The sequence below is a fragment of the Falco punctatus genome (assembly GCF_963210335.1).
Source record: "Falco punctatus genome assembly, chromosome: 10".
Lineage (NCBI taxonomy): Eukaryota > Metazoa > Chordata > Aves > Falconiformes > Falconidae > Falco > Falco punctatus.
Window position 1 is genome coordinate 28,421,226 of NC_137590.1, and position 15,165 is coordinate 28,436,390.

The 15,165-nt window shown below is 36.8% G+C and overlaps 1 protein-coding gene across 5 annotated transcripts in view; it reads right to left on the reverse strand.

The window, feature by feature from the left end:
• The window catches only part of USP47 (ubiquitin specific peptidase 47), a 56,530-nt gene that overhangs the window by 35,341 nt on the left and 6,024 nt on the right, over nucleotides 1-15,165 (reverse strand). For 2 of the 5 annotated variants that reach the window (XM_080404626.1, XM_080404624.1), the window contains exons 2-6: nucleotides 7,474-7,533; nucleotides 4,220-4,423; nucleotides 3,103-3,219; nucleotides 1,825-1,963; nucleotides 97-193 (exon numbers count right to left, since the gene is read on the reverse strand). In XM_080404626.1, coding sequence (XP_080260752.1) covers nucleotides 97-193; nucleotides 1,825-1,963; nucleotides 3,103-3,219; nucleotides 4,220-4,423; nucleotides 7,474-7,533 — 617 coding nt within the window. The remainder of the gene's footprint in view (nucleotides 1-96; nucleotides 194-1,824; nucleotides 1,964-3,102; nucleotides 3,220-4,219; nucleotides 4,424-7,473; nucleotides 7,534-15,165) is intronic. The other 3 variants (XM_080404625.1, XM_080404628.1, XM_080404627.1) reach the window with 3 other exon arrangements.

The window sequence follows — 15,165 nt, forward strand, 5'->3', positions numbered from 1 at the left end:
CAAAGAAGGAAATTTTGACAGCAGGAATTCAAAAGGGTCTCTGACCAATATATACCAACACAAATTTAAGAACAGGTTCTGATCCTATATACTCACTTATATAATGCATTTCTAAATTCAGGAGTCATGAAAAGTGTTTGTAGAAGGCTGTTCAAGTAGCAAGTCATTGCTTGATTTACTAGCCCCACATAACCTAAAAATGCAAGAATGAGATGGAAATAACGCAAATAGATGGGAAGTCACTTTAAGAGTTAAAGCATATGACAAGAAAACTATTCTGTGGTGACGTTTACTTAAGAAATGTTGTCATTTATTGTTATTTTGCACTATAAAATTTGAGGGAATATTACAATTGCTCATTTCTGAGAGCAATGGAGAGTAATAGTTTACACAACAGAAAAAATTTCCCTGAATGACACAAAGCTATTTCAGTGATAATCAATCATGTTTCACAATATCCCATATTTAGTGTTGAATACTGCACCAATAGGGACATAGGTAACTGAATATGTTAAGAGTAGATCTCAGCATTTTTACAGAAGAAACCAGAATTTGTTAACAACTACGTACTAGCTTGCTTATTGCCTGTTGTCAACTAAAAATATCCTAGTTATAATGTAAATATAATTTGTATCTGCACTGATTTGTAGTATCATCTCAGAACTATAAATTAAAAAACCCAAACAAACAAAATCCCCCTCACTCTAAAGTGCCCGCACACATGTCTATTCTAAAACCAGCTACTAAAAATCAGTGTCATTTTTATTAGCTGAAAAAGGATTTATTTACATTCATCTTACTGTAATTTTAAAATTTTCTCCAAAATATACAATATTAACAGCAATTGATAAGTAAGCAGCATATACTGAACCATGGTGTAATAAAGAAATTAAATATGCCTATTTATACTCTGAAGGTCTTAGTAGGTGTTAAAAAAAAATTCCATACTAGTAATGAAAAGGCAGCTACTCCAAACAAAACACAGACATTTCTGTGAACACACTGTGAACAGAGTTAGAACATATATATTTTATTACTCTATACAGATCAACTTTTCAGTTACATTAAATGAAAAAGGTATGTGGTAGATGAAACTTTCTCTCAAAAGCATCTTGAACATGCATAAATTAGTGTAAAATGAATGTTGCCTTTGCGTCTGCTCAACAAACTTTGTATCAGGAGTTTGTCTCATTACTGAGCTACAATTTGCCATCCCCTCCTATCCCCCTGCGCAGCAAAGGTACCCAGACAGCCTCCCGGGATGTGCCCTGGCACCTGTCCACGAGGCAGAGCTGCACTTCCCTTCCAGAGAGTCTCCGCTCGCTGGTGGGGAGCCAGGCAGCAGAGGACAAACCTCTTGGGGAATCATGGTGCCGGCAGAGAAACTGCAGCCAGGGGCTACAGCAAGAGGATTTTAGTTGACACACAGAGTGCTGAGATTTGGCAATAGCCCCTCTATAACACAGTATCAAGTGCTCATTAAGCTGTGAGTGAACACACAGCTTGAAGTGAATACTTTTGGTAATAGAATCCTGACCACTCAACTAGGGACACAGCAGTAGGTTAATACTGAAAAGGACAGCCCCTCACAGAGTTTGAATTGCACCGTCCCAAGAAAGAAAAGGATGGGCTACAGCTCTCCTGTTCCCAAAGCATACAAGAATATTGCAGAAAATATGATGTAAAATGTAGTAGTGATGTGGGGGGGTTTAAAACAAATTTACAATTTCTTTCAAAGTTTCAAAATTATTTTGAATTGCTGGTATTTTTAAATATGTTAATATTTACAAATTAACATTGCCCTTACAAGAGAGATCACTATACCTGTCTCTGATTTGCTGAGGACTGAAGAATAAGAATAGTTCTGACTGACATAGTCATTGGTACAGCCAACAGAGCCTTCTCGTGGAAGAGGGCCTATAAATCTGTCTTGCACACTGTCATCTGTTGTACCAGACTCCTCCTGAAAACATAAATACACTAATTGTATGCAAAAATTAGACAACAAAGTTTTACTTAAGCACCTAATAGTTTTACTTCTTTCCCTTGTGGCTAAGAAATCAATTTTGCTAAGCACATCACGCAAGTTTGACAAAATTGCAGATACACAGTTGCTTGTGTAACTAATTCTGCCCTCCAAATTCTCAACCCCTTCACAAATCATGCTTCGTATTAGCAGAAGCAAATACTCTTTTGAATACTGTATAATCAAATACAGTACTATAATGCATACAACAAGCAAATTTGCAATTTAGCATCTCCTATGTATCAAGTTTTCTGCACCGAAATAAGAGAGTCAGTTTTTTTTCCAGGTATAAAAAATGACAATTCAATATTCTTTCAGAATCATACTCAAATTCTGATCCTGTGTACAATTATTTAAGTGTGTGTGTAGGGGGGTCCCCTTTTCAGATAATTAAGTCCACAACAAAGGCTAAGTAGGCCAGCATTATGTTGACACAAGAGCTGAGTAATAAATTTTAATACATCACCACTATTCAACCCCTGATTTAAATAAACTGCAGCTGTGTTTATCTTTGATTGCATCACATATTTGAGAAATAGGGTATTTTCAAATATTTTATTGTGGCAGACAGTTACTTTAAGCAACACTGACAACTCTTCTTTTATATACACTTTTTTTTCTTAAAGGTAAATTTGGAAGCAGATAACTGCTGTTGATCCAGGACTGCAGTTTCTCAGACTTCTGTCAGTGTACTAATACTGCTCTCAAACACCCAGAGGAAAAGGATTAAGTATATGATTAAACCTGTATTGTTAAGACTTATCTCTAAACATGTCAAAGATTAATTAAATTATATAACCGTAGAAAATTACTCACAACAAAGCATTACATAAATACTTGACAAGCACAAATAAAAACTGACAGCAAATCATCACTAATGGAATTGGTCCTACTCAGGAGAAACCCAGAAGTGCAAAATAGTAGTCTAAGTGTCTGCTGAGAATGTTCCTGAAAAAGCTTGTATGAAACATACAGTCCAATTTTATTTCATTTCCTGAACTCACAAGAGCAGTACACAATACATCTCTCTCCACCCAGCACTATAGCTTATGTACCTGAGTGAAAATTTTACTTACTGGCATTATATGAGGCTGCTCGCCATCTTTGTCTGTCAAATGCAGAAAGTTCTTTTTCCCTGGCTCAAAACCAGCATCAAGAATAGTTTTGTCACTGTTCTGATCTATTGGAGTCTGCTGAACCAAAAAACCCAAAAAACAAAAGAAACACCAAACAACACTTTTTTTGTTGTTATAACAGATCTATCCACAATTACAGATTCCATCCAAGTGCATTGCTTGAAGTAGCTTCTGACACACTAAGATGAAATAAAAATAAGTAATTATCTAGTATAAACAAAACATATTCATTAGTAATACTGAAAGAACTTGGGAACAGTTTAAGAAACAGTGTAAATTAAGTATTACAGTGCAGTTTAATCCTTAGAAGTTGGTTAATCTCTTCAGGAGTCAAGACACTGGTCTACAAGTTTCTTGCAGAACATCAAGCCATCCAAACCATCTAGTGTCCTAGATAGCTTGTATACAGTTTTGTTTGTTTTAAAGAGGAGAAAAAAAAGAAATAAATAAAAAAAAAGAATTTCAGCAAGCATAAATGTGACCTGAAATAAACTAACATCTAGTTCTTAAGGAATCTTATCAAGTCTTCTAGGTACATCTGTAGAAATCGTATTAACTAAAAACAACACTGATTTACAATAAAGCACAGAGATTATATTAATCATATTTTTTTGGTATATAATCAATTCAAATAGGTGTAAGTAACATAGAATGCTGCTACACAACATGCTTCTGTTAAGAAAATATTTCTCAAAGACGACCACAGAAAACAGAAAATAATTATAATGGGTATTATTATTAAAAATACATACTGATAATGAAAACTAGCATTACACCTGAATGATTGTATTAGTTTCTTGTGTTTACTGATTAAATACCTGTATCAATTAAGAGCACATTTCGAGATTAAAATGTAGATAGAATACAAAATAAAATTCAGCAAAATCAAAAAAGTGGTGTCAGTCTCTACAGACTTTTTACAGGAACTGAGTGAGAACAAATTTTTACAGGAATTTAATGAGTACTAACGCAATATGCAGTAGTGCTTCACATTCTTCTATAATGTGAAGATTTAAGTGTTTGCTATCAAAAGGAAATAAAAAGCACTTTGCCATACCGTATCAGTTACATTATCTCCATTTCCCCACATTAAATCAAAAGTTCCATTCATGTAGCCCACTTTTGATGCCACATCTTCAAACAGCCTTTTCAGTGGTGTGGAAGCTGGCAGGTTCAAGGTAACACGTTCATTCACTGTCTTGGAATTTGTGGTATCTTGTATTATACACAGGACCCTGGGTTCCTCAGCAGCACTTTCCACCTAAAATGACAAGCAGGCAACAATTCACGAGTAAAGGTAAGAACATATTTGAGTTTAATTGAAAAATCCAAACAAGACTTCACCAATAAAATGTAATACACTTCTACAAGCTAAGAAACCTAAAACTGTACTTTCATTTTTGAAAGCAGATGTACAAAAATTAAGAAGTTTCCAGTTTTGGAAAACATGTAAAAACAAGCTCCATTTTTCTAGAACAACAAGAAATCTTTATGTGTGGATGACTGTAGAGAGATAAATTGCTCAAGTTCTGCACAGAATTTCAGCTAGTAAGCAGACAGAAGACTGCTTCAAATCAGGAACAGGCTTTTCAATCATCACTTCAAACTCTTATTTTGCTTTAATGCTATCATAAATCCTGCTGAGGCAGAAGTATACCTTTTGTGATTTTTAGGAATGCAAATGTGATTTTTAGAGCTGCAAGCTTCCAAATAATCTTGGAAGCTGACCATTAAATAAGAAGTTTCATAATCAAGCCACCAACTTTCTCCTACTACATTCACTGCTGCATGAGTTACAGCAGAAAGTCTTCTGCCTGAATAAAAATTAACATTGCCAAATGGCTACTAGACAAAGTAGTCAGATTTAAACAGCAACTTCAATATACCTGAAATTAGAAAGTAACAATCTTGAATGAAGGTGACAAAGGAATAGTGATAAAATTTTACTGAGTCAAGTAAGCCAAGAAAACTGTACCTTCCCAACACTTTCCAACACTGAAAATCCAGGAAGTTAAAGATCTAAGAACAATAAACTAATTTTAACATTCCAAAGTTGTAGAACAGTAAAGAATAATATTTAAAAACAGGTCATACGATAAAGCATCAGGTCAGTAAAAGGAGTAATTGGTCCCCAAGGACTCAGCCTTTTCAACTTGGAACCCACAGAAAGCCTACGTAATGCATGACAGAGCACCCAAATCTCAGCCCATGGCTAAAGGGCACATCATCCAAAAGGGCAAAAAGATACACACAGTGTTACCCTGACTTTCAGTGGATGAAAACATAAATAGCAAGAACTATGTTCATGCTGTAACTGTCAGCCATGTCATAAGCATCTTCTAGGGAATACAAAGAACATCTAAGCAACTTCAGCATCCCTTGTATTTCTACACAACCAGCCTCACAACACAGATGACCACCAAAGTGGCATAGTCCCTTACGATACGAACTCTTACAAACTTCTGAAAAAGGAACAGAAACATTCTAGGTGATGCTGCAACCCTTCATTTTACAAAAATTCAAGACGAGCTGACAGTCTTCACACAACTATAACATAAAATGTTATCTGACTGCACCATCTATTCCCATCATCCTCAGGGAAAGGAAAATAAAACCACACCCTGGCCCAATCTGTGTTATGGTAGTTTGCTTCAGACTGTGATTTTTCTTAAGACTCTGAAGTCCAACTTATCTAAGTTCATCAAATGTAATGTCCTGTGTGGAGCTCTTCATTAACTGCATGCCCATTTCCAGCAAATCTGCAACTTAATCTTTACTGGAGAATTCTACGTTTATGAATTATTTTCCAAGAAGACAGGCAAAACTGTTCCTGAAAGATTAACCACACATCAAGGAGAAAACACAATTGAGATAGCTGAAGTAATTTCAACATACTATATCCTCACTTTCACCCACAGCACCAACACAGCAGTACTTGAGTAGACTAAAGTTAAATTTCAGCAGTGATTACTTCTCCTGGGTTCCTCCTTATAATTTCCCAGAACAGCTTCATTCTTCTTTCTTTGGGTAGGTGGGTGGTGGGTGTTTGTTTTGTTTGGTTTGTTTTTTTTTAGCTAAACAACAAGCACATAATTTGTCTCTTATCATGTGTTACAGCAGAGATGATGAAGGCTATTCAATGGTCTGCTTTCTTGATTTTCTGGAGAAAATGAGCAACAGCTAAAACCCAACAAAATCGTAAGATCAACCTACACTTATGACCCAGATTCCCCAGCAATGGCAGTCTTGCTCTGGGTGGAAGCCCACCCTTCTCTATAGAATAGTGTGGACAGGTGAAGAGGCATTTGCTACTATTCATACAGCTTCATCTAAGAAAATGTAAGTTAACTCAGATGTAATTATTCCCACAGTAATTTTGTACTGATGCTACAACTTGACCTGCTACCGAAGTTCTCCATTAGCGGCTCAATTCCTTGTCATACTGCCTTTACACAACCTTAACTCCCCTCCCCTCCTCTCTGCAGAAGATACCTATAAATTTAACTCCTCCTACTCACACTTTCTCCACTACCTTTGATAGTGGTCACTTATGACTTTTATTGGGAGTTGGTACTGAAAATAGTTAGACACACAGTATCTGATGAATAGAAGTAACATTAAGCAAACAAATTATAGAAGATTACAGAAGATTTGCTGGTTGGGTTGCTGGATGTTCCATGTCAGACAAATCCTCTCTTTCTTGTTCACAGATGTAATTCTGACAGACTGAACTGGTTTAATTCAGTATAGCAAAGGGTATTAAGCCATCACTCACACTGCCACTGCTCCAAGTTGTTCACAGTAAATAAATAAAAGCAAAAACCACCTCAGTCCAAGCGTATTCATGGCAAGCATTCACATATACCATCTGAACCATCAGACAACAATGCAAACATCTTGTTTGTGGCTACTTTACTATAAAAGTAGTGTAAAAGGCAATCCTGGCCAGCAATAGGCCTCCAAACTATTTTGACAGGCTGTTATCAAACTGAGTCCACAAAGTAAACACGAAACTTAGTTTTAGTCATTATATGATTTGATCTATTATGACAGCTGCACAATTCTATTTTTTAATGAAAAGCTAGAGGGCCAAGAACCCATACATCAGCGTAAAAACATATGAACACATACTCAGTTTGAAGCTTCTTCTGTTAAGACAGCATTTAATACGTACATTATCTTTGTATTTAAGAACATGCACAAAAAATTCAACACTTCATGCTCATGTTAAGAAATACACAAAAGCTTCAGCATCATGCTGTTACTATGTATCTTGGATATCATTTAATGAAGTTGATTTCATCTGTCTACCTGTGAAAATTTCTTCTTCATTTCAGCAAAGATACTTTGTCTGCAACTCCAAAACATATCCTATAGTATATAAAAACAAAATTAAGAAGTCATCATCTTTTAAAACGGTAAACTGACTTTTATTGTATAAAGTCAGTTTTATAGTCTAAGTATTATTACTGAGTTTCAAACCACCATACACAGAATGACTAGAATAGCCTCCAAGTACTTTAACAAGTCCTCTACTAATGTGAAGTTCAGTACACAGTATTTTACCATTTAAATTGTAATTTAACTAACCTTTTATGTAACACTGCTCTTACAATGTAATACATTATATACTGCATTTCATAAAATAAAATAAGTGGATAAGAAAACATAAATAATTCAGGATATAAATTCATACCACTGAATTCCTTCATTACATTCTAAAAAGCCCTCCAGATACAGGTAAACGTTTTACTTCAAATGGCTCAAGCACAAGATTAGCATGGAACTAATTCAGTTTACTATTACATTTATAAATTATGAAGCTATCCAGTTTGTATGAAACTGGTCCTTCATGTCTGAATTCTTTCCTGTAGAAAAGTTTTTATTAACATGAACCCATTTTGAAGTACACAGCTGAAGGTAATAAAGAAGCAAGTTATGACTTTTCTTACTCCTGATGCTCTTACAGAGAAAGCCTGCCTTAGTATCTCTGTCGTACCATTAAAAATGCAACAATAAACATGACCTATAACAAAACTGTTTTCCGACTATGGACAAACATCAAGTTAACTAGTTTGCGAATCTGAAGCATTGCACTTTGTATTTTTCCAGAAAGGAAAAACAGGAAGTGAGGATGAAGATGCTAACAACATCATTGCTCTTTTCCAAATTTCTTCAACTGCACCCTCAGTCAAGATTATCAAAACATAAAATACTGACATAATCTTTACTGACGTGCCCTATTTGCCCCACCAAATGACCTACAAAAATAGCCTAGACCGCTGCATTTAACTTCTCAGCAGGATGACAGAAGACAGGATTTCTTTCTTTGCACAAAGAGAGCTGAAGTTCCAGTTTTGAAGTTTCAATAATCCAAGATCAGTAAGTGTATCTAGCATTTTTTTTTCTTCACACACTAGTCTGTAATTTCAGATTTGGCAGAGGTTTTAAAAATAATTTAAAAAACAAACCCAAAACACCAAAAAAAAACCCAACCCCCTCCCCCCTCCAAAAAAAACCCAACTGGAAAACAAACATCACCACAGTTTAAATGTTTTGTTGCTTACCAGTTTTACCTGCTCTCAGTTGGAAGCTACATACATTTTGCTGAAGTGACTTAAAGGTTAATAGAGTCCTGGAAGCATAATTTTGAAACTGCTGATTTATAATATGACAATAGCCATCAAGTATATTGCCTTGTGCGGAAGAGTTAAGTCTTCCAATTTTCCTCTTAATCCATGTCTCCAAAGAACCCTTACTTTAGCCTGAATTCCTTCTCTCCAGAGACAGACAAGTTAAATCCAGTGCACACAGAAGCATGCGTAATTTCTAATGTGCTATTTCATTTGGTGCGTGTAGCAGAGGGTGGAAGAGGAAGACAGGCTCCAGGCATCATCTGAACTAGACAGAAATATCTACTGGTTGCTTCCTTTACAAGAATGCTTTTATGCTGGTTTCTCAGCTCTTGATTTCTCAGTAAAGGACTGCTGAAAGATTTTCCATGAGTTATTTCACTTCATAAATTCTGAATGGCAAAAGTTGGGTTTCAATATTCCACAGAATTCAAACAAATCAAGTTTACCAACTGTACTGCTTATATGTTGTTCAGGAATTTTAGAAGTAACTAAGAGACTTCAACTGCTCTGACAAGACATCACAAAACCACAGAGATGTGTCAACTTTCAAATGCAGCATTCCCTACTTTTCAATTAAAGCATTCACCCTATCACACTCTAAGAATATACTTTTTAACAACCACTAGTTCAACTCTACATTTTACAAAAAAGCCCCTTTCACCAAGGAAATTTATGCTTTAAAGTACAATTAAGAGAACAAAGATTGTACTACACATAAAGTTGCCTAAATTTTACTGTGATAAAAATTACTCTGGAATACACCAAACCATTTATTTATTACACCTCACAAAATAGATGAGCATATTAACTACATAGTTCAAGGGTTTCAAACTAACATACACATGGTATTCACAGGTATCTACAAAAATTTTCTACCGCCTTTTCCTCAGGAGAAATAAGGGCAACCACTCTGGCAGCAAGCCCATCTATCTATTCTGTACTTGTGAGAAGTCCTACAAAGCCATACTGCGACATTGGATGCACACCACCAGCAATAGTAAAATAAGTTGCAGACCCTCAACTGCATAAGCATCTGAAAAGGCAAATGCATACTGCCACTTAAGGTTACGATTTAGGAAACCATCCTATGATTATTTTATTACAGACATCTTTCCAAGCTAGTATTTTGGTAAATAAGTATTTGAAGTCTTAACTTCAAACGTTAACCTTTTAAAAATATTAACACACTGACACCTTCACCCCAAGTCACTCCATCTTTTACACTTTTCCATTTCTAGAAAGGAGATTATGTTCCCAAATCTGCATGCAGAAGACTTCTTACTATATATTTGACCAGACTTGCAAAAGATTAACACAAACATGCAATCCACGGAAGTCTGACACGGGTGGACATTCTAGAGCTCCATACTACATAAGTAGTTACCCCATGTACCTTTCTAAAAATATATTTCATCTTTTTTATGTTAAAGTTCTGCATCTGTAAGTTGCAGAGGATAAAATATATCGTAGTGCTTAAGTAATTCAAGCTGTAATTCTGTATATACTAACAAAGAAAGCATTGTTATCAGTGCCATATGCAAGACTGACACTTTAGCTTTGATGATACATGTTCTGTATTTGTTGAAAATAGAGGAACAAAAAAATTAGTGTTACTAGATCTGTCAAAACTATATTCAAATGCTGAACTGTAGTGGTTTTAACACAGCATTTATATGTGGCTTGCTATTTTTCAGCTCTGAATCACTGTATTAATTAAAATTCTATAGCAGCACTTTACTAACATTATGAGGACAAACCAATACAAACATTTTGTTTTTCAAATGACAGAAGATCCTCCCAAGACTAATTCCTGCTTCAGTTCTTTTATAAAATTATTTTCAGAGATTGGAAGTGAAACCTATAGCTAAGCTCAGACTTCATGTAGATTCTACCCAACATTTCCAAATAGGCAAAAATACTGACAGCATAAATCAGTAAGAAAAATCACAAGTTTCAGGTCAAGAGTTTAAATAACAGATGTGTAAAGTTTGACTGCCAAATGAAGTTAATGGCCTACTGAGACTTAAAATTATCACCAGTAGAAAAGTTCCTACATGTCCACACCCTATAAATAAATCTCACAAATCACTACAATACAGAGGAAAGACAATGAGATCTGTAGCAAGTGGCAATAGCAGACATGATACTTACATTCACAAAGTGACTTGGATGATTAAGCCTAAAACAGCAATTCTCAGACTTCATGCAGCTTCAGCAACTTAAGACTACCACGTGAAATGCACACAAGTGACTAGCGCCTATCACATTACTGCTGGTCAAACTTTGGGGTGTACATTCCAAGTCTGTGTAACTGACCGGGTACACATTTCCAGCAATTACAAGTACAAAGTGAAATTTGTTAGCTTCAGTTACAAACACGTAGTTTGCACTTGTACATTTTACTTCTAAAGTATCATTGTATACAAATGTTCAGACATTAATTACAGTTCAACCAAACAGAAGCTTGTTTCAACTCTGTCAACAATAACAAATTGCTATCAAATCAGCTCCTTGAGAAACCACAACCATACTTCAGGAATTCCTTCACCTATTCCAAGAGGTCCAACCATTAAACACCACATTGGACACATTCTGACAGCACTGCATTCTGCACAAAATGTGAAGACCGAAGACTTTTCAAATATACAGCAAGTAAGAGAAGAATAATCAGAGCTAGATTACCATCTCCACTCTAAAACCTTTCTCCTTACCCTGAGCATTTACAACTATGGACTTCAGAGAGTCTTACAGCCCACAACTCCCTTTTGCCCACAGCTGGGCTAGTCATGCTCCATGCTTTTTCCCAGCCCAACAAAACTCTCCTTACAGAGGCCAGCTTCCCCGATACAGCCAGATGAGCAGGTCACTCCTCTGGGAAGTAAACAAGGGGTGATAAAGTCCTTAGAATGAGTGAAGCATTGAGCAGGTGGTCTCCACTGCTTTGGACACTGCTGTAGTTACTCATCTACTGAAGAAAAGAGAAATCGGACTCACATTTGGCTTTATTTCTGAGGACAGATGCAACTTCTTAAAAGACAACTTACTAGACTAATTCTGTCAGAGCATTCTGAGTTGTTATTCAACAAAGGAGCCTCATGGCAGCTCAGTTTGAGTTAATGAGGGAACACTGCACTTAGAATTGTTATAAATGCCTGAACCAAAACATACTTCACAAAGAAGTATTTTACAGAAGGCTTGTGGCAAACTGAATACACTTTTTAAAAACACTGATCCCAGGAGGTCTCCATAAACAGAATCATTTTGAGCTGTTAACTTGATATATCTTGTGTTGGAACATTTCCTGTGACAAAATAATTCTGAACAACCTTTAGACACAATCATTTGATTTGAATTTTACTAACTTTGTGGTATCAGTTTTGTGAGTACCTGAATAACATATTTTATCCTCAACTTCAAATCCATCATTATACTTGGAGAGACTTCAGGGAAAATCCAACAACTGCCCTTTGAAGCTAGTGAAACTGAACAGAGGTCTTCTGTCCCATTACTGGTTGGGGTAAAAATGCCTCACACCAAGCCTGAAATACCATCCACATTCAAGAACACATATCCTGACTGACCACTGTCCTAATTACTGAACCTTTGACCCCTCACTTCCACCCCAACCCCCCCCACTGGGACGGGATATCAAGGATTCACCAGTCTTAGCAATGTCCTCTCTGTCTATCCTCTTGACTAGGAACAAGACTGGAAAACAGGAAAAAACTACCAAAAAGGTGCGTACCTGGCCAGGCCAGGATAGAGGTGATTTTCTTCACAGAAGCCCCTAAGGCGCTGTATATTAGATTTGTGACTAAAAAAATGCTGATAACACAATAATGTTTTAGCTCTCGCTGGGCAGTATTTTCATAGCATCAAGGCCTTCTACAATTCTTACCCTGCCCTCCCAGTGAACAAACTGGGTGGTTTGTAAGAGGCTGGGAAGGGACACAACCAAGCAGGTGACCCAAACTAACCAAACAGATACTCCATACCACGTAACACCATGCTTTGTAACAAAAGGGAAAGGAGGATGTTTAGCTATTTTCCATCTCTGCCTGGAAATTGGTGGGGCACTGGTCTACCCATAGGACACATGGTGAGTGACCGACCGCCTTTGCATCCCTTGTTTTGTTTATTTGGGTTCCCCCACACACACAATTCTTCCACCTCTTCTTCAGTTAGACAATTTTATTTCAACACCAAAAGTTTTCTTGCTTTTCCTTTCCTCTTCCTCTGTCCTACAGGGGGTGGGAAGTGAGCGAGCAGTTGCATATTGCTTAGCTGCCTACTAGAGCTAACACACAACAGGGTGATTTTAAAAAATAATCTTGAAAGTGGTATCATTACTGTTTTAATTTTGCATAACTGAAATGAGACTTTTGTTTGTTTATGTTTTTATCACTACTGCTTATCAACTTTTAACACCCATTCACCTCTGCTGGATCACAAAGATTTCAGCCAACTTCCCCATCCCCACAATTACAGTTAGAAAGACTTCAGAGACAGTGCAAGGACAGTCAATAAAAACTGACAAAATATTGTTGAAAATTGTCAATAGAGTAAAAATCCAAGTGTCTTCAAAACAGGCTAGCCCAATCATGCTCCCCATTACAAAGCCTGAACTCCAGTTTCAACCTCGTGAACACTTATCTATGTCAGTTCAAACTGCTTCACTGTTTCACTTAAACACATCTGCAGCATTACACCCTTAGTTACACTGCCTCCCCTCTACTTCGATCTATGGTATTTATCTATGCTTTCCTCTCATAGTATCTGATACAGTTCAAAGGAACAAAATTGATGCCTGAATAAGATAACTCATTAAGACCACCGCAATTAAAAATAATCATACACTTATACACTGATATGAACTGATATGTTCACAAACTTCTATTTTGGAAACTCAACCTGTAAGACGGTGATGAATTTACAGTGCACTAGTAACACTTCACACATACACAGCAGCTTAAAAACATTGAACACTGCAATGCTTCAGTTACACAAGCAATTAAAGATTGAATATCAGCAACTGCTGCCAGAAGAAGCAGTCTTGCTCCCACCTGCTCATTTCCACCCCAACATTATCGCCTTTCTTGTGCTGGTCCTGGTCATGCAGCTACATGTTGAGCAGGCTCACATTGCTAATCCTTCTTAAAATTAAACACTTCTGGTTGGTTTTTCAGTGGGTTAGCTTTAACCTGAGTCAGCCCTCTAGCTTCTCAACAGATTCTGTAACTCTCCTGGAAAAGGACTGAGTGATAGATACAACAGTACCAGCATAGTAGCAGTAGTATTTTAAATGCATGTATTGTATGTAGTAGTACTTAGATTACTAAGTATCAACCACCTGGACATACTGCAACTTCCTTTGGTATCCTGAAAGATTGAAATACACCCTCCATCCTTCGGTATGGGTCTCTGTAAATGTCAGTGCTGCTCACAGGGCAAGAGGGCCACAAGAGCGGAAAGTGCCATTACTGCAGCAATCCTATTGCTTTTACCCTCACACCACACTCACTATTTTCAGCCTGCTATAGATACATGGTAACTACGGGAGATCACAGAAGGTGGCTGGGGCCACACCGAGACTAACCACCTGGCTAAGTGAACCCTAAGAATGCTTTCCTATGGTGGATGACCTGATACAGAAAGGAGAAGAGGTACAAAATAGAATTCTGTAGCAGGGCCTCTGTGATCTTGTTCCTTTTGGAAACAGAGGTACAGAGAATCACAGAATGGTTTAGGTTGAAAGGGACCCTTGAAGATGATCATCTAGTTCCAACCGCCCCTGCCATGGGCATGTTTCGATCTCTGCCTCATGTAGTTTATGGGTTCATTTGTTGTTTTCAAAGACTACCTCCTCAGAAATGCTTCTCTAGTAACAAAATTTTGTTTAAAAAAAAACTAGCAAAAGTGTTTGCCACCGCACTGAAAAGAGTTGCATGCCAGCTGTTCACTGTCACTCCTGTAAAATGCATATGGGCGGATTATTTTTATAATATATACACACTTCAAAGTCTAATACTTCCAACTTTCTGAACATGTGCAAAAATAACACTAAACCTCAGAAATAAAGAGTATGTTATGAGGATAGCATTTACCTTTGAGAGTGCATTCCTACTACTGTGGATTGCTGGGTCATTTGTAAAAAGCATTTAAAAAACAGAAATGACAACCAGAAAAGGTTGGTATGGGACCACAGATAAGTACATGTATCCAGGGCGTTCAAAAGACTATGGAAAAGGATATGGCAACGGGGGCACATATCTGGGGTCAGGTGAACTAGAGATCAAAACACGTGCTTTTCAGTTTTACAGAGGCTATTTTCCACTCAGGTTCTGTATTTTAGAAAACTTTAAATACA